At 42.4% G+C, this 27,567-nt stretch overlaps 1 protein-coding gene across 2 annotated transcripts in view; it reads left to right on the forward strand.

The window, feature by feature from the left end:
- The window catches only part of exosc7 (exosome component 7), a 69,344-nt gene that overhangs the window by 14,848 nt on the left and 26,929 nt on the right, over positions 1–27,567 (forward strand). For both annotated transcript variants that reach the window (XR_011884486.1, XM_072250393.1), the window contains exons 3-4: positions 15,171–15,265; positions 18,182–18,347. Coding sequence is in view for 1 of the 2 variants with exons in the window: in XM_072250393.1 (XP_072106494.1) it covers positions 15,171–15,265; positions 18,182–18,347 (261 nt within the window). In the remaining variant the exon portion in view is untranslated. The remainder of the gene's footprint in view (positions 1–15,170; positions 15,266–18,181; positions 18,348–27,567) is intronic.

Genomic DNA, 27,567 nt, shown 5'->3' on the forward strand with positions numbered 1-27,567 from the left:
AAATGGCCTACCCCTTATTTTTAAACTGTGGCCTCTGGTTCTGGACTCACCCATCAGCGGGAACACGCTTCCTGCCTCCAGTGTGTCCAATCCCTTAATAATCTTATATGTTTCAATAAGATCCCCTCTCAGCCTTCTAAATTCCAGAGTATACAAGCCCAGTCGCTCCAATCTTTCGACATATGACAGTCCCACTGTCCCGGGAATTAACCTTGTGAACCTACGCTGCACTCCCTCAATAGCAAGAATGTCCTTCCTCAAATTTGGAGACCAAAACTGTACACAGTACTCCAGGTGTGGTCTCGCCAGGGCCCTGTACAGCTGCAGAAGGACCTCTTTGCTCTTATAGTCAATTCCCCTTGTTATGAAGGCCAGCATGCCATTAGCTTTCTTCACTGCCTGCTGTACTTGCATGCTTGCTTTCAGTGACTAAGCTGTTAAGTTGAAGTTTCATCTGCCCTTGTTTGGTTGCCACCAAATAAGATTGTAGAGTTTTACGTTTCAGAAATAGGCCCTTAAGCCCATATCCATGGTGACTATTTTGTGCATCGACACTAATCCCATTTACTTCCATCCATTTGATGGACCATATCCATCTGTTCCTTGCCTACTTAAGTGGCTGTCTAAATTTCTTTTGAATTTAGTGATTGTATCCAATTCACCACCTCCTTTAGCAGTAAGATCCAGATCAAATCAAATGAAGTTTAATTATCACACACAAAATGCTGGTTCCTCCAACATTTTGTGTGTGTTACTTGGATTTCCAGCATCTGGAGATTTTCCTCTTGTTTGTTAATTATCATTCAAACCATTCATGGATACAGTTGAATGAGACAGCATTCCTCTGTGGCCCAGGTAGATAACATACATTCAAAATAGTGAGAGAGAAATAAAAACACACGCATTGTTGCTCAAGAAAATTTCAAGTCCCTGAGCACCATGCAAACTGATGTTACACCTCCCGGCAATCCATTCAGTCCTTCTGCCAGTCGAAAACTGGAAGTCAGCGCTGACAGGAGAGGCCAGCTGCCAAACAAGCACTCTTCACTACAACTGAGATCACGCTGCTGCCTCGTCATCTGTCTTACCATCATACAAGAGAAACAGGCTTGTGGCATCTCACAGTGTCTTGCAATCAAAACCACTCTGTAAAAATCCTATCGTCAGATTCCCTTTAACTCTCCTTCCTTTCACCTTAAACCTATACTTCCTCTTATTTTGATCCTTCTGCCATCAGCAAAGATTCTGATGAGATATACTCTATCACTCATAATCATTATACCTCCATCACGTCACCCTTGGCCTCCTTTGCTGCAGGAAATTATGCGCAGTCCATAGGCCACATCTCAGTAAATCTCCTGTGCATACTCTCCAGCCTAATCGCTTTCTATCTATACTGACTAAAATGGATCCAAGCATGGCCCAGCCAGTGTTTTCTGAAATTGCAGCTAATATACCAGTGAGCTTAATGTAAAGGGATGGTATGATAGACTTCATTCTGCAACTTGAGAGGGACCATAATACAGAGGAGTAGAATTAGACCATTCTACTGATCACGCCTGTCTGCCATTCTATCACAGCAGATTTCTTAACCCTCTTGACCCCTTTCTCTTGCCTTCTCCCTGTAACATAGAAAACCTACAGCACAATACAGGCCCTTCAGCCCACAATGCTGAGCCAAACGTACTTACTTTAGAAATTACTTAGCATTACCCATAGCCCTCTATTTTTCTTAGCTCCGTGTACTTATCGTATCTGCCTCTACCACCGTCGCCACTTGCCACCCTCTGCGTTTAAAAAAAAACCCCCAAAAAAAAAAACAACTTAGCCCTGATATCTCCTCTGTACCTACTTCCAAGCACCCTAAAACTGTGCCCTCTCGTGTTAGCCATTTCAGCCCTGGGAAAAAGCCTCTGACTATCCACACGATCAATGCCTCTCATCATCTTATACACCTCTATCAGGTCACCTCTCATCCTCCATCGCTCCAAGGAGAAAAAACTGAGATCACTCAACCTATTCTCATAGGGCATGCTCCCCAATCCAGGCAACATCCTTGTAAATAGGCGGGAGGAGAAGATGGCGACGCGACTCAGCTCGCAGCGGCCACTCCGGTGGTGATGTCTGTTATTTGTCAAGTAGGGTGCCGTGCACAATCCTGATTTGATGGAGACGGACGTGAGAGCACGGAGGAACTTCTGGTGAAACTTCTGAAATGCCTGTTTCACTGCCGCTGCTACTGTGTGATGCAGAATCTCCGGAGGGGAAGGCCCCGAGTCCTTGGCTTTGCTTGTTGCTCGGTGGCCGGAGTGGGGTCGAAGCGCTCGGCAGAGGATGGTGCTCGGAGAGGCTGTGTCGGTGGGGCTGGTTGGAGTCTTGAAGTTTTCGGACGGACTCAGAGTCCGCTGCAGTCGGGTGCTTCCAATGGTGCTGCGTCGGCAAGTTGGCGATGCTTGGAGGTTCATGGCAGGGAGAGTTCCTCCCTTCTACCGTCTGCGTGAGATGATGACGTTGAGACTTTTTTTTCCGTGCCCATGATCTGCTCTTTATCAAATTATGATATTGCTTTGCACTGTTTTAACTATGTTATAATTATGTGGTTTTGTCAGTTTTAGTCTTGGTTTGTCCTGTGTTTTCTTGTGAGATCATTCTGGAGGAAAGTTGTATCATTTCTTAATGCGTGTATACATTTCTAAATGACAATTAACTAAGACTGAGTGTCCTCATAATCTAATTTAATCTAATCTAAAATCTGCACCTTTTCTATAGTTTCCACATCCTTCCTGTAGTGAGGTGACCAGAACTGAACACAGTACTCCAGGTGAGGTCTGACCAGCGTTCTAAACAGCGGTAACATTACCTCTCAGCTCTTAAACTCAATCCCACGGTTGAGTTCAATGCACCGTATGCCTTAACCACGCAGTCAAGCTGTGCAGCAGATTTGAGTGTTCTATGGACTCGAACCCCAAGATCCCTCTGATTCTCCACACTGCCAAGTGTTTTAGCATTAATACTATATTCTGCCATCATATTTGACCTACCAAAATGAGCCACCTCACACTGATCTAGGTTGAACTCCATCTGCCACTTCTCAGCCCAGTTTTGCATCCTATCAATGTCCCGGTGTAATCTCTGACAGCCCTCCACACTATCCACAACACCCCCAATCTTTGTGTCATCAGCAAATTTACTAACCCATCCCTCCAATTCCTCATCCAGGCATTTATAAAAATCACAAAGAGAAGGGGTCCCAGAACAGATCCCTGAGGCACACCACTGGTCACTGACCATGTAGAATATGATCCGTCTACAACCATTCTTTGCCTTTTGTAGGCAAGCCATTTTTGGATCCAGATAGCAACGTCCCCTTGGATCCCATGCCTCCTTACTTTCTCAATAAGCCATACATGGAGTACCTTATCAACTGCCTTGCTGAAATCCATCAACCTTCATCAACATGTTTAGTCAAATCCTCAAAAAATTCAATCAAGCTCATAAGGCCTGACTTGCCTTTGACAAAGCCATGCTGACAATTCCTAATCATATTTTACCTCTCCAAATGTTCATAAGTCCTGCCTCTCCGGATCTTCGCCATCAACTTACCAAATGCTGAAGTAAGACTCTTACTGACCAAGAACCTATCAAACTCCATTTTTAATATACTCAAAGAATTGGCTTCCACAGCTGTCTGCGGCAACAAATTCCACAGATTCTCCGTGCTCTGTCTGAAGAAATTCCTCTTCATCTCTGTTCTAAAGGGACATCCTTGCATTCTAAAGCTGTGCTCTCTGGTCGTAGGCTCCCCCACAATAGGAAACATTGTCTCCACTTGCACTATATCTAGGCCTTTCAATACTTAACAGATTTAAATGAGATAACCCCTAAACTCCAGCGAGTATAGGCCCAGAGCCATCAAATGCTGCCCATACATTGACCTTTTCATTCCTGGGACCATTCTTGTGAACCTTCTCTGAATCTTCTCTGATGCCAGCACATCCATTCTTAGATAAGGGGCTCAAAACTGCTCACAGTGCTTAAAAGGAGGTCTGACCGATGCTTTAAAACCTCACCATTACGTTCTTGATTTTATATTTTAGTCCTCTTGAAATGAATGTTAATATTGAATATACCTTCAGCTGACTCAAGCTGCTAGTTAACCTTCAGGGAATCCTGCACGAGGACTCCCCATCCCTTTGCACCTTTGATTTCTGAATTTTCTCCCTGTTCAGAAAATAGTCTATACCCTTATTTTTACTGAACTGCATGACCATACACTTACCTGTGCTATATTCCATCTGCCACTTTCCTGTCCTCCAAATCTGTCTGAATTCTCCTGCAGACTCCCTGCTTCCTCAACACCACTTGCCCCTCCACTTATCTTCTGCAAACTTTGCCAAATCATTAGCATACAACTTGAAAGAAGCAGTCCCAACACTGACCCCTCTGAAACACCACTAGTCACCAGCAATTAACCTGATAAGGCTCCTTTATTTTCAGTCTTCACCTTCTGTCTGTCTGCCAATCTTCTATCCATGCTAGTATCCTTCCTGTTATCGGCTCTTCTTTAGCAGTCTCATGTGCAACGCCTTTTCAAAGGCCTTCTGAAAATCCACGTGAACAACGTCCCTGACTCTCCTTTCCCTGTTGTTGGATTCTGTTGTTCTTGATCCAAGGTTCTTTTGGAAGTTGAGAAAGAGGCGTAAAACGTGTTGCTTCACAATGGTTATATTAAATGCTAATAGAACAAAGAGAATTGGGAATCGAGAATAGTAAGAGGCTAGGAACAAAGAAAGGAAACAAAAAGAATAAAGATGGTGAGCCCACTCTTCCTGTTCTACATAGATAAGAATCATTCCATTCAAATGTGTAGATAAGAGTTAACCAATCAGATAACCCCTGTTCAAATGTGATGCCAAGATGCATCCAGAAAGAGACAGAACTGTAACCACTGGGTGGTATATACTATGACCACAAGGAAGCATACTGAACAACTCTGCATTTAGGTAGTTAGATACAATACAAGCAGGTATAAAAGTTAAACTACAATAGAAATAATTAAACAGTTTAATCCAACATCCCTCCCCCCACCCCTTTTGATTCTGAGTCACACATTTACAATCATTACATCTGAAAATTCTGAGACAGAAAAATTTGTATCTACATTAAGTATAAAATAATCAAAAATTGTTTGTCATGGAAATATCAATGGGCATTCATGGGGGTTATGTCATGTTTAAGTAGGTTAGTAGGTATACTTACATGAGTTTGAATTACTCTTTAACTTGATCTTATACAAGTAAAAAAAAATATGTAGTGCCCTGGTTCACATCTTTGCTGTTATGCTGTAGGTATTTCATTTAACAGCTCTGTAAGAGCTGTCTGTTCTGCTGTCAGCCTGTTTGGGTTATTATTGAAGATAAGGGATGATATAGAATGTGTGCCAACCAATTAGGAGGTTTTTCTTGGTGGGGGACAATAAGGTTGGTCTTAGGTTCGAGAGATGGAGAGAAGACGCTGGGGAGAACTGGTCGTAGCCTGTGATCCTGTTTGTTGGAGATGGATTGCGAGCGACGTTCGGAAGGTGGTGTGTGCTTTCATGTTGACTGAGGGCTCAGAGTGTGAGTGACAGAGAAGTTCAAGATGAGCTCCAGCGCGAGCACATTTCACTGTTTAATTAGAATGGCCCCTTTTCTTTTTGTTATTCTCTTCTAACCCTATAGTTCAGATTTATAAATATAATTCCTTTAATCATATACAGTGTACTGTGTTATTTCATGACATTAACTTGCAACAGGGTAGCGAATTACTCTCCATCCACACAGACAGGATTGGCGGGAGGGCTCGCGCCTCATCTCACACATTTGTCGGGGACAGAGATTGTCTTCCCGAGACTTACGCAGCCAAGGAAACCAGAGTGTTTCAGATGTAAATTATGAAAGGGCATTCTTCAATTATGTGAAGAAAAAAAGGATGACAGGAGTGAAGGTAGGACCGATTAGAGATAAAGGTGGGAAGATGTGCCTGGAGGCTGTGGAAGTGAGCGAGGTCCTCAATGAATACTTCTCTTCGGTATTCACCGGTGAGAGGGAACTCGATGACGGTGAGGACAATATGAGTGAGGTTGATGTTCTGGGGCATGTTGATATTAAGGGAGAGGAGGTGTTTGAGTTGTTAAAATACATTAGGACAGATAAGTTCCTGGGGCCTGACGGAATATTCCCCAGGCTGCTCCACGAGGCGAGAGAAGAGATTGCTGAGCCTCTGGCTAGGATCTTTATGTCCTCGTTGTCCACGGGAATGGTACCGGAGGATTGGAGGGAGGCGAATGTTGTTCCCTTGTTCAAAAAAGGTAGTAGGGATAGTCCGGGTAATTATAGACCAGTGAGCCTTGCGTCTGTGGTGGGAAAGCTGTAGGAAAAGATTCTTAGAGATAGGATCTATAGGCATTTAGAGAATCATGGTCTGATCAGGGACAGTCAGCATGGCTTTGTGAAGGGCAGATCGTGTCTAACAAGCCTGATAGAGTTCTTTGAGGAGGTGACCAGGCATATAGATGAGGGTAGTGCAGTGGATGTGATCTATATGGATTTTAGTAAGGCATTTGACAAGGTTCCACATGGTAGGCTTATTCAGAAAGTTAGAAGGCATGGGATCCAGGGAAGTTTGGCCAGGTGGATTCAGAATTGGCTTGCCTGCAGAAGGCAGAGGGTGGTAGTGGAGGGAGTACATTCAGATTGGAGGATTGTGACTAGTGGTGTTCCACCAGGATCTGTTCTGGGACCTCTACTTTTCATGATTTTTATTAACGACCTGGATGTTGGGGTAGAAGGGTGGGTTGGCAAGTTTGTAGACGACACAAAGGTTGGTGGTGTTGTAGATAGTGTAGAGGATTGTCAAAGATTGCAGAGAGACATTGATAGGATGCAGAAGTGGGCTGAGAAGTGGCAGATGGAGTTCAACCCGGAGAAGTGTGAGGTGATACACTTTGGAAGGACAAACTCCAAGTCAGAGTACAAAGTAAATGGCAGGATACTTGGTAGTGTGGAGGAGCAGAGGGATCTCGGGGTATATGTCCACAGATCCCTGAAAGTTGCCTCACAGGTGGATAGAGTAGTTAAGAAAGCTCATGGGGTGTTAGCTTTCATAAGTGGAGGGATAGAGGTTAAGAGTCGCGATGTAATGATGCAGCTCTATAAAACTCTGGTTAGGCCACACTTGGAGTACTGTGTCCAGTTCTGGTCACCTCACTATAGGAAGGATGTGGAAGCATTGGAAAGGGTACAGAGGAGATTTACCAGGATGCTGCCTGGTTTAGAAAGTATGCATTATGATCAGAGATTAAGGGAGCTAGGGCTTTACTCTTTGGAGAGAAGGAGGATGAGAGGAGACATGATAGAGGTGTACAAGATAATAAGAGGAATAGATAGAGTGGATAGCCAGCGCCTCTTCCCCTGGGCACCACTGCTCAATACAAGAGGACATGGCTTTAAGGTAAGGGGTGGGAAGTTCAAGGGGGATATTAGAGGAAGGTTTTTTACTCAGAGAGTGGTTGGTGCGTGGAATGCACTGCCTGAGTCAGTGGTGGAGGCAGATACACTAGTGAAGTTTAAGAGACTACTAGACAGGTATATGGAGGAATCTAAGGTGGGGGCTTATATGGGAGGCAGGGTTTGAGGGTCGGCACAACATTGTGGGCCGAAGGGCCTGTACTGTGCTGTACTATTCTATGTTCTATATCAGGACAAATAATATGATTCTTAATATTGAGTAACCCCAGCTTCCTGGATTTAAATAAATCCATGGTACTTGGAGGCATGTGGTAAAATAGGCCATAGTCAGCATGGTTTCCTCAAGGGAAAATCTTGCCTAACAAATTCTTTGAAGAAATAACAAGCATGTTCAACAAAGGAGAATCAGTTGATCTTGTGTATTAGGATTTTCAGAAGGAATTTGTCAAGATGCCACATATGAAGCTGCTTAACAAGCCATAATCGCATAGTGTTAAAGAAATATTCTAGCATGGATAAAGCAATGGCTGATTGGCAGGAAACAAAGTGTGGGAATAAAGGTGTTTCACAGGGGTGTGTGTTGGGAACAATTCTTTTTACATTATATGTCAATGATTTGGATGATGAATTTGATGGCTTTGTTGCAGAATTTGCAGACGATATGAAGATAGGTGGAGTGCAGGTAGTTTTGAGACAGTAAAGAGGCTACAGGAAGACTTGGACAGATTAGGGGAATGGGAAAAGAAATGGCAGGTGGAATACAGGAGGTATATGGTCATGCACTTTGGTAGAAGAAATGAAGAAGTTGACTGTTTTCTAAATGGAGGAAAAACTGAAATGCAAAGGGACTTCGGAGTCTTTATGCAGGTTTCCTTAAAGGTTAATTTGCAGGTTGAATCTGGTGAGGAAAATAAATGTGATATTAGCATTCATTTCAAGGGGACTAGAATATAAAAGCAAGGATGTAATGTTGAGAATTTATAAAACACTGATGAGGTCTCACTTGGAGTATCGTGAGCAGTTTGGAGCCTCTTATCTTCGAAAGGATTTGCTGAAGCTGGAAGGGGTCAAAGGAGGTACACGAAAATGATTCCAGGATTAGAACCTGTGTTCACTAGAATTGAGAAGAATCGGGGTGAAGAGTGACCTCGTTGAAACCTATTGAATGGTGAAAGTCCTTGGTGGAGAGGATGTTTCCTATGATGGGAGAGTCTGAGACCAGAGGACACAGCCTCAGAACAGAGGGATGTCCTTTTAGAATAGAGATGAGGAGATGTTTCTTTTGCCAGAGAATGGTGAATCTGTGGAATTCTTTGCTACAGGCAGCTGTCGAGGCCAAATCTTTATGTATACTTAAGACAAAGGTCGATAGGTTCATGACTGGTCAGGGCATAAAGGGATACGGGGAGAAAGCATGAGATTGGGGCTGAGAAGAAAATTGGATCAGCCATGATGAAATGGCGGAGCAGGCTCGATGGGTCAAATGGCTTAATTCTGCTCCTATATCTTACGGTCAATCAAAGAAATCTCATTCATCAGATTGTTATTTCATCACTGTCATTCTCACTTGAGTCACTAGAGGTGGCTGTAGAGTCCATTTCATGTCCATCCTATAGTTTTTCAGAGTGTGGATGGTGTATCTGTCTTGGAGGACTGTCCGTTGTAGAAGGTGTTTTCCCAGGAGGAGTGTCGGAAGAAGTGTCACTGGCAGGATTGCTCACTTGATGTCCCTGCTCAGCTTTTTGATATTGCTTTAGTTGTTCTCCTGGCTCTGTACCATGCACTTCAATTCGTTTATACTTACCATGTTTTCTTGCTCATTTGGTTAAAATAAAGATTTGTTCTTTAGACTTTGTACTGTGTCTATCATGCTTTTTTTGTAGTGTTTCACGTTTTTTTCCCCAATCGTAAAGGAGTCAACATCTTGTCCCCTCGTTCATCTGCTCACGTATTCGATTAAAACGGACTGCATGTTTAACTCACGTAATCCAGGTTAATCTTTTCCCTCAGACATTCTCTGGATCTATCACACGCTTTCTTAGTAAACTTTGGTATTTTGCATCTGGATTTTTTCACTTAATTTTATCAAATTGAGATGTTTTATTCATGAAAGAGCTCAGTTTCACAATGTTGCTATTTGTTTTAATTCAATCTCATGTAACAATTGATTTGTACGTACTTATTACTTTGACTGTGATCTTGAAATATTATTAGATTGCGACTGAATTTTTCCTCCATATCCCACCAGTTTGTACATATTTAAGTATTTCTCATACCCCAACGGCTTGTACATATTTAATCATTTCTGCATATCCCAATATTTTGTATATATTTAAGTATTTCTCATACCCCAATAGCTTGTACATATTTAATCATTTTTCATATCCCAATATCTTGTACATATTTAAGTATTTCTCATACCCCAACGGCTTGTACACGTTTAGATATTATTGTATCTAATCTGAGTATAGTGTTAATTTCAGTCCTCGCCTGATATTTACAGGTAGTTTTTATTTTTCAAAATAGCAATATCTAGTAGTTTCCTCACGCCTACTCTTCCACCAGATGGTGTATCAAAGCCAGAAGTAGTTGATTTATTCAGACAATTTGGAATTGAGGAAGCTCTTGCCTCCTTAAGAGTTTAAGCACAGAAAATTTCCATTTCATCTGGGATTCTTCTGAGTCGTTGAACCTTCTTGTCAACTACAACACATTGCTGGATTCTGGTTTTTGATCCAAAGTACTTCTGAAGCTATGAAGGAGGCATAAAATCTGATGCTTCAGAATCGTTACATTTAGTACTAATAGAACAGAGAGAATTGAAAATGGGGAATAGCAAGAGGCTAAAAACAAAAAGGAAAGGAAAGAAAAAGAATAAAATGGCGAGCCTACTTGGTCTGCCCTTTTTATACTACATAGATAAAAGACATTCCATTCAAATATGCAAACACGAGGAATTCTGCAGATGCTCGAAATTCAAGCAACACACATCAAAGTTGCTGGTGAACACAGCAGGCCATGCAGCATCTCTAGGAAGAGGTACAGTCAACGTTTCGGGCCGAGACCCTTTGTCAGGACGAGTGGTCTCGACCCGAAACGTCGACTGTACCGCTTCCTAGAGATGCTACCTGGCCTGCTGTGTTCACCAGCAACTTTGATGTGTGTTGCTGTCCATTAAAATATGTAGGTAAGAGTTAACCAATTAGATAACCCCTGTTCAAATAATGCATTACCAAGAAGCTTCCAGAAAAAGACAAAACTATAACCACTGGGGACACACTGAACAAATGCATATGCAGTGGCATGCAAAGGTTTGGGCACCCCTGGTCAAAATTTCTGTTACTGTGAATAGCTGAACGAGTAAAAGATGACCTGATTTCCAAAAGGCATAAAGTTAAAGATGAAACATTCTTTTCAACATTTTAAGCAAGATTAGTGTATTATTTTTGTTTTGTACAATTTTAGAGTGAAAAAAAGGAAAGGAGCACCATGCAAAAGTTTGGGCACTTTTGCAAGAGATTTGAGCTCTCAGATAACTTTTACCAAGCTCTCAGACCTTAATGAGCTTGTTAGGGCTATGGCTTGTTCACAATCATTGTTAGGAAAGGCCAGGTGGTGCAAATTTCAAAGCTTTATAAATACCCTGACTCCTCAAACCTTATCCCAACAATCAGTAGCCATGGGCTCCTCTAAGCAGCTGCCTAGCACTCTGAAAATTAAAATAAATGATGCCCACAAAGCAGGAGAAGGATATCGGAAGATAGCAAAGTGTTTTCAGGCAGCCGTTTCCTCAGTTCGTAATGTAATTAAGAAATGGCAGTTAACAGGAACAGTGGAGGTCATGTTGAGGTCTGGAAGATCAAGAAAACTTTTTGAGAGAACTGCTTGTAGGATTGCTAGAAAGGCAAATCAAAACCCCTGTTTGACTGCAAAAGACTTTCAGGAAGATTTGGCAGACTCTGGAGTGGTGGTGCACTGTTCTACTGTGCAGTGACACCTGCACAAATATGACCTTCATGGAAGAGTCATCAGAAAAAAAACCTTTCCTGCGTCCTCACCTCAAAATTTAGTGTCAGAAGTTTGCAAAGGAACATCTAAACAAGCCTGATGCATTTTGGAAACAAGTCCTGTGGACTGATGAAGTTAAAATAGAACTTTTTGGCCGCAATGAGCAAGGGTATGTTTAGAGAAAAAAGGGTGCAGAATTTCATGAAAAGAACTCCTCTCCAACTGCTAAGCACAGGGATGGATCGATCATGCTTTGGGCTTGTGTTGCAGCCAGTGGCACGGGGAACATTTCACTGGTAGAGGGAAGAATGAATTCAATTAAATACCAGCATTTTCTGGAAGCAAACATCACACTGTCTGTGGGGGGGAAAAAAACGCTGAAGGTGAAAAGAGGATGGCTTCTACAACAGGATAATGATCCTAATTACACCTCAAAATCCACAATGGACTACCTCAAGAGGTGCAAGCTGAAGGTTTTGCCATGACCCTCACAGTCCCCCGACTTAAACATCATCGAAAATCTGTGGATAGACCTCAAAAGAGCGGTGCTTGCAAGACGGCCCAAGAATTTCACAGAACTAGAAGCCTTTTGCAAGGAAGAATGGGCAAAAATCCCCCAAACAAGAATTGAAAGACTCTTAGCTGGCTACAGAAAGCGTTTACAAGCTATGATACTTGCCAAAGGGAGTGTTATTAAGTACTGACCTTGCAGGGTGCCCAAACTTTTGCTTCGGGCCCTTTTCCTTTTTTGTTATTTTGAAACTGTAAAAGATGGAAATAAAAAAGTAATCTTGCTTAAATTATTAAAGAAATGTGTCATCTTTAACTTTATGCCTTTGGAAATCAGGTCATCTTTTACTCAGCTATTCACAGTAACAGAGATTTTGACCGGGGTGTCCAAACATTTGCATGCCACTGTATATATACTGTGACTAAAAACATACTATAGTGTATATAGGTAGTTATATAAAATACAAGCAGGCATAAAAGTTAAACCACACAGGAAATAACATTTATACAGTCTTATCCAACACTATCCTGCCTGTTATTTCCTCAAAGTATTCCAACATATTTGTCAAGTAAGATTTTCCCTTATGGAAACCATGCTGACTTTGGCTTTTTTAATCATGTCTCCAAGTAGCCCAAAACCACCTCCTTAATAATCGACAATAACATCTTAACCACTGCTGAATTCAGGCTAACTGGATTATAATTTGCTCTCTCTCTCCTTAAAGAGTGAAGTGACATTTGTGATTTTCCAGTCCTCTAGAACCTTGTTAGAACCTACTGATCCTTGAAAAGTCAGTATTAATGCCTTCACAAATTCTTCAGCTTCCTCTTTCAGAACCCTGGAATGTGGTCCATTTGGTCCATGTGACTTAGCCACCTTCAGACCTTCCAGCTTCCCAACTACCTTCTTGGTAATAGAGTCTGGCCCTGGCTCTCTTGAATTTCTGGCTTGTTGCTGGTGTCTTGCACAATGAAGTCTGAGGCATCTACCATTTCATTGTTCCCCATTACTTCCTCTCCAGCATTGTTTTCCAGCACTCTGATGTCCACTCTTGCCTCTTTTTTAACTTTTTACATCTGGAAAAAATCTTCTGCCATCATCTTTTATATTATTGGCTGGTTTATGTCATATTTCATTTTTGTTCTCCTTATTGTTTTAGTTGACTTCTGTTGATTTTTAAAAGCTTCCCCATCCTAGAGTTTCCAACATTTTGCTGTATTGTTTGCCCTCTCTTGTTTTTGTTTTTTGATTTCCCTCGTCAACCACAGTTCCATTATTCTCCCATTAGAATATTTCTTCTTATTTAGGATGAACATATCATGCATCTTCTGAATTACTCCTGGAAACTCTAGCTTTTGTAGTTCTATGATCCTTGTTAATGTTTCCTTCCGATCACCTTTGGGCAGCATCACGCTCATGCCTCTGTCATTACCGTTACTCAATTGTGATATTCATACATCTGATTTAAACTTTCCCCGTGGCCATTTCACTTAGCCATAATTATACCGCTTTGGATGCTGTTTGTTTGTTGGGGGGGCGGGGTGGGGTTTAACCTATCAGGAAAGCTGCGGCAGCCAGGTCTCTGGCACTAAGTCTGGCTCTGTGACTCAGAAGGGATGGGTTGGGGGACAGGGAGAGGAGGAGTGCAGCGATAATAGTTAGATAGCAGACAGAAGAACCTGTGGGTGTGAAAGAGACACCTAGATAGTAAGCTATCTCTCAGGTACCAGGTTCAGGGATGCCTCTGATCAGATCTACGGCATTTTAAAAGGGGACGGTGAGCCGTCAGAAGTTGTGGTACATATTGGTCCCAACAACATGGGTAGGAAAAGGGATGAAATCCAGAGGAGAGAATGTAGAGAGCTTAGTAGAAAGCTGAAAAGCAGGAACTCAAGTGTAGTAAACTGTGAATAGTTGCCAATGCCATGTGCCATTGAGAGTAAGAATAGGGTCCTTTGGCAGATGAGTGTGTGGCACAGGGGGCAGTTTGATTTTTATTGTAACTGCTACTTCTAGTGATCGAGAGTGGGATGCCATTCTTATCACTTACAAAATGAAAGTTCTGCATGATCTGCATCTAAAAGATATGAGTAGATTATAGTTCCAAAAATATACTTAACTAATTTCAGAAGTATATTTGAATACTTGTGTAGAAGTCGAATCCGGATAAACTCACTCAGAGGCTGTATAAATATAAACCCTTTATTCAAAGCCTCCGGGATACTTCAGTTAGTTGCTCAAACAGGAACAGTCTGAAGCCAGCCCTACCTATGTAGATGATAGTACAGAGGGACAAATTACAGAATAGATATAGTGGCCACATACACAGGACAGGCTGGAGCCGATCTTATCTATGTGCATGACTGCACAAAGAGACAGGGACCTTGAAACACTGTCTAAATCCAAGAAGAAATATGGCTCAGCATGGCTTAGCATATCTGTTGATCATCAGTGGTCTCTTACAGAAAAATAGGCTGCTATTGTTTAACTGTCCGTGTTAACCCTTTACATACTTTATCACTCGAATTAACACATTTATCTTTGGGTAGTACAGAGTAAAGCAAGCAGCCTGGCCTGGAAGTTGTGTTTGACTTGCTAAATTTTGGAGAAAAGACAGCAGTTCTCTAGAATTTTTATGGAGAAACAGCATAAAGCTAATGCTTTTCAGTTATGAAATAAAATATAAAAAGCACTTGCAAAATACAATTTAATTATTACTGAACAGAAATTTGTTTCTGTTCAGTTTGTTGAGAAAAATATCTTTGACTTTTGCTGTTTATGTTCATGTTGATGTGATATTTGAAGGTCTGATCTTAATCTGTTAATAACAGTCTGTGCTTGCTTGTTCAGGATTATTTTGAGTTTTGTAAAGATCTACTTTCTTGTACCTTTAGCACCCTTTCAGAATATCCAAACACACAGCACAGACAGTAAAGTTCTTTTATGCTGTAGTCATTGCTTCAATGCAGGAAAGTTGAGCTAATTGCATTTAAGCATTTCTGAGAAAATACTTAGAATTTTGTGTTTAAGTTTCTGCAACTTGACATTAATGCAAATCCACCTTAGCCAAATTCTTGATGTGGAGCAATTCAGTTACCAGTTAAATATTGTTAATGTAACCTCTCTGTCTACAATTTCTGCAGGGTCACACAGATATTCTTGTTGGCATAAAAGCAGAAATGGGCATGCCGAAACTGGAGAGGCCAAATGAAGGATTCTTGGAGTTTTTTGTAGACTGGTAAGATCTACTTCAAATATGATTACTGCTGTGGAGTTATACAGACAGAAACATTCCCTTCAGCCATCTGTGTGCATGCTGACCATCAAGTATCTGTATATTCCGATCCCATTTCCCAGCACTTGGTCCATAACCTCTATGCCATGGCCATTCAAATGTCCTTCTAAATGCTTAAAATGCTGTGGGAGGACCTGCCTCAGCTTTCTTATCAGGCAGTGGACCTTAGCTTGCTGTCACCCGCTGAGTGAAAAAAAATTCCTCAGATTTAGATTCAGATTCATTTATTTTACATGGGTGCATCGAAACATACAGTGAAATGCATTCTTTGTGTTAGCGATATGCAAGCCACAAGAGTTGCCACAAGAGTTACCACACATTCTGGCACTAATGTGGCATGCCACAATGTTCAGCGGAACAACAGCAAATCAAGCTCCTTTTCTCCCTTCCACCCACTCACATATAGTCTCCCAACTTCCCCAGTGAGTTCACAGACTCGCAGACCCTTGCTGAACCTCTTACTCGCCTTAAACCTCTGCCCTTTGGACTTGGACATGTCTGCTTTTTACTATCAACAGGATCCACCACTCATTTTGTACACCTCAGTTAGATTCCTCCCTCAGTGTCCTGCTTCTAGGTCGACACACCCACCCTGCCGTATGCAGTCTCTTCTCATAACCAAAACATTCCGCCCTACCTTCTCCAGTACAATCACATCTTTAGTGTAGTGCCCAGGGCTGCATAATATGATAAACTCGAGATTCTGCAGATGCTGGAAATCTTGAGTAACACTCTCACAATGCTGAATGAAGTCAGCAAGTCAGGTAGCATCTTTGGGGTAGAATAATCACTTGACACTTCAGGCTTAGATGCTTCATCGCTCCTGAAGCGTATTGGCCCAAAGCACCAACAGTTTATTCTCCATAGATGCTGCCTGACTTGCTGAGTTCCTCCAGCATTGTGTGTCTGCTGCACACAATGTTCCAGATTTGGCTCAAACAATGTTTTAAAAAGTTGTATCAAGATCTCCCTGCCCTTGTACTGTATGCCCATAACTAATAAAAACAAGAATTGTTTACCTTCCCATTACCTTATCTACTTGTATTGCCACCTCTAGGAGTCTTTGGACTTGTATACCAAGATTACTTTGTTCCTCAACACTCCCCAGTGCCCTACCATTTACCATTGTGTATGCCCTATCCTGATTCATTTGTTTGCCATGTCAAATGACATGGGCGATCATGGTCTTTCCGTGACCATGATTGGTCTTTGCAAATTTTTCTACAGAAGTGGTTGTCATTGCCGCCTTTTGGTCAGTGTCTTTACAAGATGGGCGACCTCAGCCATTATCAGAGATTGTTTGCCTGGCCTCAGTGGTTGCATAGCCAGGACATGATATGCACCAGCTACTCATAACGACCATCCACCACCTGCTCCCATGGATTTACCTGACCCTGATCGGGGGGGGGGAGGTTGCTAAGCAGGTACAATACCTTACCCAAGGGTACCCTGTGGGCTAGTGGAGGGAAGGAGTACCTTACATCTCCTTTGGTGGAGACATATCTCCACCCTGCCTACCCTGGTTGGATCTCCTAACATTAGATTGCCCCGTGTTTCTGAAACTTTCATTGCCCTGTGCAGCTTAGCAGATGACCAATATAATTCTGTAGCCAAAGATTACTCTCTTCCCCCATCAACAGTGCCAGTTTTGGTGTCATCTGCAAGCTTAGTAATCATTCATCAGTAAACAGCAAGGGTCCCAGCACTGATCTCTATGATACACCACTGGTCAGAAGCTTTCATTGCCATCACCCTTTAACTCCTAATACCAAGCTAAATTTGAATCTAACTTGCCCTGGATCCCATAGGCTGTTAATTTTTCTATCAGTCTTCAATGTGGGATCTTGTCAGTTACCTTACTGAAAGTTGGTATTGATCTCACCAGCTGCTGTGTTCTCATCAAAATATTTGGTTACCTTGTTTAAAAATCAAAGTTCCAATAATTTCCTCAACACTGACATTAGACTATTGGTCGATATTTACCTCATAGTTATTAGGGCAAAATTTGTAATGACTCAGTTCATAAGGAATTAATTTGAAAATTCGTGAGAAAGATGTGTAGAAGCCCTGGATATAAACCTTGTGGCATTTTATTTGTCCATGGGCTAATGGTGTCGTTAGCACATTGGCTCAGCAATTAAGGCTGCTCCAGAGCCTCTGGTGCTATTTGTGTGGCACTTGTACGTACTCCATCTAATCATGTAGGATTCTCAGATCTCCAGATTTTTTCCTACATTCCAAAGACGCGCTGCTGGGGAGTTGATTGGTGACTGCACATTAGCTGTTGTATAAGTGGGTGGTCAGGGAATCAAGAGAAGCTGGTGTGAGGGGAAAATGGGTATGGGGGGTGTAAATAAGGGAAAGGATTGATTAGTTTGCTCTGAAGAGCTAACATTGTCTTAGTGAGTCAAATGGCCTCCTTTGCTGTAAAGTACTACTGAGATGGCAGAAATTTCTTCAGAGGTTTGTAAATTTTCAAAATACTTTACCCTAAATGTCTGTGTAATGTTCGGTTGTGCGTTTCCAAAAAGTTAAGGGATAGGGTGGGAAATGGAGCTGAGATGGAACAGTTGAGATGCTGTGTGGCTTATTTCTCCCATTTCTAAAAATGAATAAAGCAAGAATTAGAGGCTATGCCATGAAGTGCAATATTTAGAATTATAATTCCTTGCACAAAACACTCAGTGATGCTAGTGGAACACTTCCTAAAGCTGGACTGACTGTAAGATTAAAATGAAAACAGAAGCTCAGCTGAAACTTAGTCTGTTTCTGATTTTTAAATTGAAATAAAATTGTTTATTTTCTTGAAATCTACTGCAATGTTGATGAATGTTGTTTTATATTGTGACTTCTTTATAGTTCTGCCAATGCAACTCCGAAATTTGAAGGTCGTGGAGGGGAAGATCTTGGCACAGATATTGCCAACACCCTGTACCGAGTGTTTGACAACGGCAGTAGTCTGGATTTGAAGACGCTGTGCATCACTCCCAGACAGCATTGCTGGATCCTTTATGTAGATGTCTTGGTAGGTTTGGCTCAGAAAGCAAAGCTCCCTTAAAGTATTAATCCACTTTCTTCAGTAATTATAACTTTGACATAAAGCATTTTGAAATTCTGTCAGTGTAGTTAGGTCTTACACATCATTATCGTAAATAATTTTATGCATATGGGACTGGGGCTGAGGTGCTGTTGTAGATGGAGAACTGGTTGGCTAACTGGAATGAAAAGGTCAGGATGTATAGGGCTTTTGAGTATCAGTCAGTGACCAGTGGATCAGGGCTGGGACCTCAGCTATTCACAATAATGATTTGGACAGGGTCATTAAATGTAATGCTCCAGGTTGGCAGATGACTGAAAGATGGGGGAAGTGTATGCCTTGAGGGAACAGGAGAAGGTCCAGGGTGATTTAGACAGGATGAGGGATAAGGTAGATGTATGACAGATGAAGTATAATGTAGATAAATTTGAGATTATTCTCTTTGGTGGCCATGATAGGAAGACACATCATCATCTGGCTGGTGATAGATTGGGAGAGGAGGTGGCACAATGAGACTTGGGTGTTCTGTGCAACAGGTGACTGAGAGGGGAAAATGTATGCTGGTCCTTGTAGTGAGATGACTTGAGTACAGGAGGAGGAATATCTGTCTGAGACCCTGGACTTTAAATGGAGACACAAGCCTCCAGATGCTGGAATCTGGAACAAAAGAGTTCAAAAGTTTGGAGTTTAGACTGCTGGAAGAGTTCAGTGCATCTGCAGAAGCAAAAGGTATGTTGACATTTTTAAAGTTCAAAGTAAAATTTATTATCAGAGTACATACATGTCACCACATACAACCCTGAGATTCTTGTTCTCTGGGCATACTTAAGTCTATAGAATAGTATGAACAGTATCAATGAACACAAGCTGTGCAAGTGCAAATGTAGATAAATAGCAATAAATAATAAAAGCATCAACTAACAAGATAAAGTCCTCGAAGTGAGACCATCGGTTGTGGAAACACCAGAAATAGAATGAGTGTGGTTATCCCCATTTGTTCAAGAGTCTGATGGTTGAGAGGTATTAACTGTTCTTGAACCTAGTGGTGTGAGTCCTGAGACACCTGTACCTTCTACCTGATGGCATCAGTGAGAAAAGAGTATCGCCTGGGTGGTGAGGATTTTTGAAGAATTCTGCTTTTCTACAGCAGCATTTCATGTAGATGTGCTCAATGGTTTGTAGGGTTTTACCCATGATATCTGGGCCGAATCCACTGCCTTTTGAAGGATTTTCTGCTCAAAGGCATTGGTGTTCCCATAGAAGGTCATAATGCAGCCAGTCAGCACACTTTCCACCACACATCTATAGAAGTTTGCCAAGATTTTTGTTGACGTGCAGAATCTCTGCAGACTCCTGAGGAAGTAGAGATGCTGTCGTGCTTTCTTTACAACTATATTTATATGACAGGTCCTCTGAGATAGTGACACCCAGGAATTTAAAGTTACTGTCTCTCTGCACCTCTGATTTTCTGATGTTTACTGGCTAATGGACTTCTAGATTCCGTTTCCTGAAGTCTGCAATCAGTTCATTGGTCTTATTGACAATAAGTGAGGGGTTGTTGTTATTACGTCACAGCCAGGTTTTCAATCTCCCTCCTGTCTGCTGATAGATCACTATCTTCGATACAGCCCACAGCCGTGGTGTCATCAGCAAACTTGGAGCTGTACTTAGCCACAGAGTCATAGACATAAAGCGAGTAGGGCAGGGGCCTAAGGACACATCCCTGTGGTGCTCCTGTGCTGATACGGATTGTGGAGGAGATGTTTTTGCCCATCTGAGCTGACTGGGGTTTGCAGGTGAGGAAATCCAGGATCCAATTGCACAGGGGGTATTGAGGCCCAGATCCTGGGATTTACTGATTACTTTTGAAGTGGTGATGGTATCAAATGCTGAGCTGTAATCAATAAAGAGCATGCTGATGTATGCATCTTTGCTGTGCAGATGTTCCAGGGTTGTGTGAAGAGCCAATGAGATGGCATCTGCTGTAGACCTGTTGCTTCAGTGGGTGAATTGGAGTGGATCTAAATTGCCACTCAGACAGAAGCTGATGTGCTTCAATGCCAGCCTCTCAAAAAAAAAAACTTCATCACAGTGGATGTAAGTGCTACTGGGTAATGGCTATTAACGCAGATTACCACGCTCTTCTTTGGCACCGTATGATTGAAGCAGATGGGTACCACACACTGCCGGGGCAAGAGGTTGAAGATATCCGTGAACACACCAGCCAGTTGGTCAGCACGGGTCTTCAGTACTTGACCAATTACTGCGTATGGACTGGATTGCTTTCCTTAGGTTCACTCTCTTGAAGGCAGCCCACATGTATTCTTCAGGTACAGAGACCAAAGGCTCATCAGGAGTACGATGGTTCCTCCCTGTCAGATGGTCAATACGAGCATAAAAGGCATTGAGCTCAGATACTTTGTTGTCCCCTATGTCACAAGATTTAACTTTGTGGGAGGTTATGGCATTCAAACTCTGCCCTAGCTGTCGAGTATCCGTTGTTGATCCCAGCCTAGTTGGAGATTTCCTCTTTGCCTGTGGAGATTTCTGGAGATCATACCTACATCTCTTGTACCATTCTTGATCTCCAGGCTTGAATGTCTCTGATCTGGCTCTCAGCAAATTCCGGATTTCGTGGTTAATCCAGGCCTTCTGACTGGGGTAAATCCTGAACAATTCTGTGGGGAGACGCTCATCTACAGCGTTTTTAATAAAGTCTGTTGTGGCCATTCAGGTCCTCAGAAGAGTCCTTGAACGTGGCCCAGCCCACTGACTCAAGGCAATCCTGCAACCATTAGGTTCTGTCTGTATGCAAGAAATAGGAGTACACCCAAATGATCCGACTTGCCAAAATGCGGTCTGGGGAAGTAACAGATAAGTAAGTTCCTTATCTTAGTGTAGCAGTGGTCTAGTGTGTTGGGACCTCTGATGCAACAGATTATGTGCTGGTGATAATTTGAAATGCACTGGGATGGGCTGTTGCTTGCCTGCAGACTGCATCGTGCAGTTTCACAAGTCTTCCAGTGGTGGTATATAAACTGCGGTCAAGATCATGAATGACAACTCCCAAGGCCAATAGAACGGTCTACATTTAATTGATAGGTGTTCTAAGTCAGGGGAAATGAGGTCGACATAACCCCAACATCCATGCACCAATGAGAATTAACTAAAAAGCACACACCTTCACCCTTTTCCTTACCATAGTTTGCGGTTCATTCCATTCTGAAAATTGTAAAACCTTCCAGTCTTATAGCTGAGTCTGGAGTAGCCACATTTAACCAAATTTCAATGCAACAAATAATTGAGATCTGCCTCTGATAGAGCAGCCTTGCCCTGAGATCATCAATCTTATTTTCCAGTGACTGCACATTCCCCAACAAGATGCTGGGTAGAGAAGGCCTCATTTATCTGTGCTTCAGCCTCATCCAAAAATCTGAAATGTGAAGGCATTTGTGCAGAGCACCCTAAAGGTTAACTTGCAGGTTGATTCAGTGGTGAGAAAGGCAAAAGCAATATTAGCATTCATTTCAAGAGGGCTAGAGTGTGTTGCTGAGGCTTTATAAGGCACTGGTAAGGACTTGCCTTGGCTCACAGAATAAAGGGAAGGAGAAGGGGAACCAGAGGAAGTTGATGGGTAGAGAAGGGGTGCGATCGTAACCAGAATGGGCAATGCAAAAAGATGGAAGGAGGGAGGAGAAAATACTAGAAGTTGGAGAGATTGCTATCAGTTTGGAGGCTCCCCAGGCGGGATATGAGGTGTTGCTCCTCCAAACTGAGTTTGACCTCATCATGTCAGTTGAAGAGGACACGGACAGACATGTCAGTATGGGAATGGGAAGTCAAATTGAAATGGTTGTCCACCAGGAGATCCTGCCTTTTGTGGTAGTCAATGTGAAGGTGTTGAACGAAGCAGTCCCCCAATCTGCATCGGGGTCTCACCGATGTAGAGGAAACAGCACTGTGAGCACTGGATGCAACAGATGACTCGGACAGACTTGCAGATGATTTGTCACCACACTCAGAAGGACTGTTTGGGGTCTGTGGGATAAGGTATAGTGGGCATGATTAACTTCCAATTGTGTACATTAGTTTTAATTTCAGATTAATGCAGAAACTGTACTTGAAGTTTAAGGCTGGATAATTGTGCATTACAGCAGATGAGCTGGCAAAGAATGTTGGGCCAATGCGAACCATTTATCCGACTCTGGCACAACAAGCAGGAAAACTGTATATGTTCACAGCAAGTCAATAGCTCTAATGTTGGAGTCTAGCCCATGTTTCTTCAGCAAATGTAAGAGGAAAGTGGCTGTAGAGAGCTGCGGATTGATTACACAAGCTTTGCTTGGTCTGACTTTTGTTCATAATGTAACTTCCTTATTTTGGAGAATCTCTCCATCTCTTAACTGAAGTTATTGTTGGATCAGTAGAGCTCAATTTGAAAGCTGAATCCTGCCAATTTGGAATGTAAAAACATTTGTGTCTTCAGGTCTTTTATTGGAAGATTTGAATCCATGATCTTTGTTCATTGACCCATTCTCTTGAGCGATGAGTTTAACTTCCCTATATCACGGAAACTTTTCATCACCTTAAAAACCTCTTTACCTCCCTGATTCAAGCAGAACAACCCTAACTTTTCCAGTAATTTCTAACTGAAGTCCTTCCTCCTTTAAATTGTAGTAAACTTGATCAGACCTCTTTCAGGCTTTCCAGCAACCAGAATTGTTCCTGTCGGCCATTGTCAGTGCAAGGATATTTCATTTGAACCTGATCTCTTAGCTTGTATGTTTCCCTTGTCTTCTTAAATCCAGGGGACCTAGCTGCATTTTTAATTAGCTTGTATGTTTCTCTTGTCTTCATAAATCCAGAGAACGTAGCTGCATTTTTAACTCCACATGTCAAAATAAGGTGGGTGGTTGGTCTCTGTATGTGCAAGCTGCAGGGTAATCTTTTCCCATTTGTCTTGCAACTGTTGACCTAAGAGTATAACTTAAAAACATTGAAGCAGATTGGGAGCAGCTAGTAATTGTTTTTTAAGTGATATACAGAGTCACAGATTTTACGGAATTAAGTGTAGCTCTTAACTTTAGACACCTTTACTAAGTCTTGCCTTGTCCTTCTGTCTTCCAAAAGAAACAACCCACACTATTCAGTCTTTCCATGGTTAAAATTCTCCCATGTTCATAAATCTTGTAGTATGGTGACAGCAGGCAGTGCTCAAGCTGTGGCTAAACTGGTGTTGCACACAGCTCTAGCACGATTATTTATTTATATTCTATGTATTGGTTAATAAACGGAAACATTCTGTTTTTAAGGATCTGTGGACATGAACTCCACCCTCTCTGTTTCCTCACACCACACAATATCCATATTCAATGTATTCCCTTGCACTGTTGCATCTCCCCAAATACATCAACTTGCACTTTTCTGAATTAGCTTCTAGTTATCACCTTTCTGCCTATCTGCAGCATTCCTCTCCACTGCAAATCTTACAGCCATTCTTTGCATCATCCACAGACTTTATTGTGCCTCTACACTTGTGTCTAAATTAGTAATATGTATTACAGAAATCTATGGACTGAGATCTGAATCCTGTGAAACCCACTGGTAACAGCTTCCAATGAGAAAAATACCCATCAATCATTAGCCTTTGCTTCTGCCACTGAGTAAATTAATACTGCATTCCACTGTGACCTGCTGTCTTTTTCCTGGTACACTGGCTACCTCATCTTCCATCCAATTGTTCTGCAGCCCCAGGGTTTTGATAATGAATCTACAAAATAGGTAACTGATTACGATATCATTAACTTTGTTTCTCTGACCACAGATGTCTGACCTTATTGACCTTTTAGAACAGAGGTAAGGAGGAATTGTTTTTTTAGCTAGAGAGTAGTGAAGCTGTGGAATGCTCTGCCACAGACTGGTGGAGGCCAAGTCCGTGGGTACACTTAAGGTGGAAGTTGATAGTTTCCTGATCGGTCAGGGCATCAGAAGATATGGTGTGGAGGCAGGTGTATGGGGTTGAATGGGATCCAGATCAGCTGTGATGGAATGGTGAAGCAGACTCGATAGGCTGAATGGCCTTATTCTGCTCCTGTGTCCTATGGGACCTGTGGGTAGATCCAGCTCTCCATTTTAGTTAAGTTCTCCAGCATCTTGCAGCTCTGGTGTTGTTTATCCTACCTCTTTCTCTCCTCTGTCCTCATTCTCCCAGCAACGCCATCTCTCCAGACCTCCCCCTAGCATAGCTATTCCCCAATGTTCTCTGCATTGCTTCCTCGTCTCTGAATCGGTGGGCTGAAAAGGCCAAGCAGTGGATGTTATCTACCTGAGAAACTGGATAAACTTGGGTTGTTTTCTGTGGAGTGGCGGAGGCCGAGGGGAGATCTGATGGAGGTTTACAAGATTGTGAAAGGAATAGACTGAGTGGACAGGGAGCATCTTTTTCCCAGGGTAGAAATGTCGAATACCAGAGGGTGTGCATTGAAGGTGAGAGGGGGTAGGTTCAAAGCGGATTGTGGTAGAGGCAGATACAATAGAGGCTTTTTAGAGAAGTTTAGGTAGGCACAGGAATATGGAGGGATATGGCCATTGTGAAGGTAAGAGGGGATGAGTTTTAGGGGATTTTTTGATTTACTTTTTAGCTAGCTCGGCACATTGTGGGTCAAAAGACCTGTTCTTGTGCTGTACTGTTCTATGTGATTTGTCTCATCCTCAAAGAATTCATTCAGGATCATGAGACATGACCTGTCCCTCACAAAGCCATGCTGACTATCCCGAATCAGACTGCTTCTCAAGATGCTCATAGATTCTGTCTCTAACACATGGACTTCAGCAAGGCTGTTGACGAGGTCCCGCTGTGAGGTCTGTTGAGAAGGTTCAGTCACTTAGTATTCAAGATGAGGTAGTAAATTGGATTCAACATTGGCTTCATAGAGAAGCCAAAGAGTGGTAGTGGATGGTTGCCCTTCTGACTAGAGACCTGTGACCAGTGGTGTGCCGCAGGGATCGGTACTATTCAATATATGTATACCGTAATTCATTTACTTCTTTTTCTTCTATATCATGTATTGCATTGAACTGCTGCTACTAAGTTAACAAATTTCACGACACATGCTGGTGATAATAGACCTGATTCTAGGTCAGTTGTTGTTCGTCATCTGCATCAACAATCTGAATGATAATGTGGTTAACTGGATCAGCACATTTGCAGATGACACCAGGATTGGGGCTGTAGTGGACAGCGAGGAAGAATATTAAAGCTTGCAGCAGGATCTGGGCCAGCTGGAAAAACAGGCTGAAAAAGGGCAGATGGAATTTAATGCAGACAAGTGCAAGGTTTTGCACTCTGGAAGGTCCAACCAGAGTAGCACTTGCACCATGAGAGGTGGGGCACTGAGGAGTGTGGTAGAACAGAGAGATCCGGGAATAAAGATCCACAATTCCTGGAATGTGATCTCACAGGTAGATAGGGTCATAAAGAAAGCTTTTGACAAATTGGCCTTCAAAATCAATATATTCAGTACAGGAGTTGGGATGTTCTGTTGAAACATAGCTGAGGCTTAATTTGGAATATTGTGTATTGTTTTGATCAGCTACCTACAGGAAAGATGTAAATAAGATTAAAAGTATGCAGAAAAAGTTTACAAGAATATTGCCAGGAGTTGAGCATCTGAGTTATAGAGAAAGGTTGAATAGTGCCTTTTGAACACTGCAGTTAACCCTATCTCTCTTGCTGCGCCCTGCAGTACACTCTCACCACAATATCTACCTGCCTTTTGAACACTGCAGTTAACCCTATCTCTCTTGCTGCGCCCTGCAGTACACTCTCACCACAATATCTACCTGCCTTTTGAACACTGCAGTTAACCCTATCTCTCTTGCTGCGCCCTGCAGTACACTCTCACCACAATATCTACCTGCCTTTTGAACACTGCAGTTAACCCTATCTCTCTTGCTGTGCCCTGCAGTACACTCTCACCACAATATCTACCTGCCTTTTGAACACTGCAGTTAACCCTATCTCTCTTGCTGCGCCCTGCAGTACACTCTCACCACAATATCTACCTGCCTTTTGAACACTGCAGTTAACCCTATCTCTCTTGCTGCGTCCTGCAGTACACTCTCACCACAATATCTACCTGCCTTTTGAACACTGCAGTTAACCCTATCTCTCTTGCTGCGTCCTGCAGTGCACTCTCACCACTGGCAGTGCACTCTCACCACTGGTTACTTGCTGCATAAATGTTTTATCCTCAATTTTCATCATTCACGACTCTTTGGTTCTTGACTCTTCCGTTAACAAGAATAGTCTGTTCTATTGAACCTCTTCATGATTTTAAATATTTCTCTCGGATCCCTAGAACAACTTCTTAGTCCTCAGGAGGATAACCTCAGCTGCTGCAGTCTATATACAGAATTAATTAAGTCTTTTATTCTTGGAAGAATTGGTAGATGCCTTCTGATCCCATCCCAAAGCCTTTTATGTCTTTCCAAAAGTCTGGTTACCAGAGCTGGACACGCTACTGTAACTGTGTCTGAGTGTTTAAAGTATAGATCTTGCTTACTCTTGCATGGTTTTAAACATTACCCACTTGATCTGTCAGCCACTGTGTGCGCAGATCATCAGATAAGGATAATCTGGCCATAAAAGTAGTGGAAGGAACCATTTGTAACACACTGGAGGAAGTCAGCAGGTCGGGCAGCATCCGTGGAAACGATCAGTCAACGTTTCGGGCCGGAACCCCAGCATCTGCAGATTGTTTTGTGTTTAGGAACCATTTGTGCTTGTCTGTTTCCTTGGGGGCAGTAAAGTGGTGTTGCAGTAGAACTGCTGCCTCAGCTCCAGCAACTGCAGTCAATCCTGACCACTGGTGCTGCTGAGCTTGTACGTTCTCCCTGGAACTACACGTTTGTTCCCTTGCTTTCCTCCCTCGTCCCAAAGTGATGCATTTCGATAGGGTACTTGGCCAACGTACGTTGTCCCAATGTGTAGGTTAGTGACTGAAGTCGATGGCAATGCAGGAAGAATAAAATGGGATTAGTGTCGATTGTTGGGCAGAAGAAGCTGTTGTATGATTCTGTGACTCTCTAAGACTAGACAACCCCACAGTTATGATGCATACAGCTCTCTTTGACTTTGTCACATTGTGTTCTCCTGTGGAATAGGCAGGACTATTACAAAGTTGTTCCCATTAAGGGAGAAGTTTAA

This window comes from Mobula birostris, unplaced genomic scaffold (genome assembly GCF_030028105.1).
Source record: "Mobula birostris isolate sMobBir1 unplaced genomic scaffold, sMobBir1.hap1 scaffold_296, whole genome shotgun sequence".
Lineage (NCBI taxonomy): Eukaryota > Metazoa > Chordata > Chondrichthyes > Myliobatiformes > Myliobatidae > Mobula > Mobula birostris.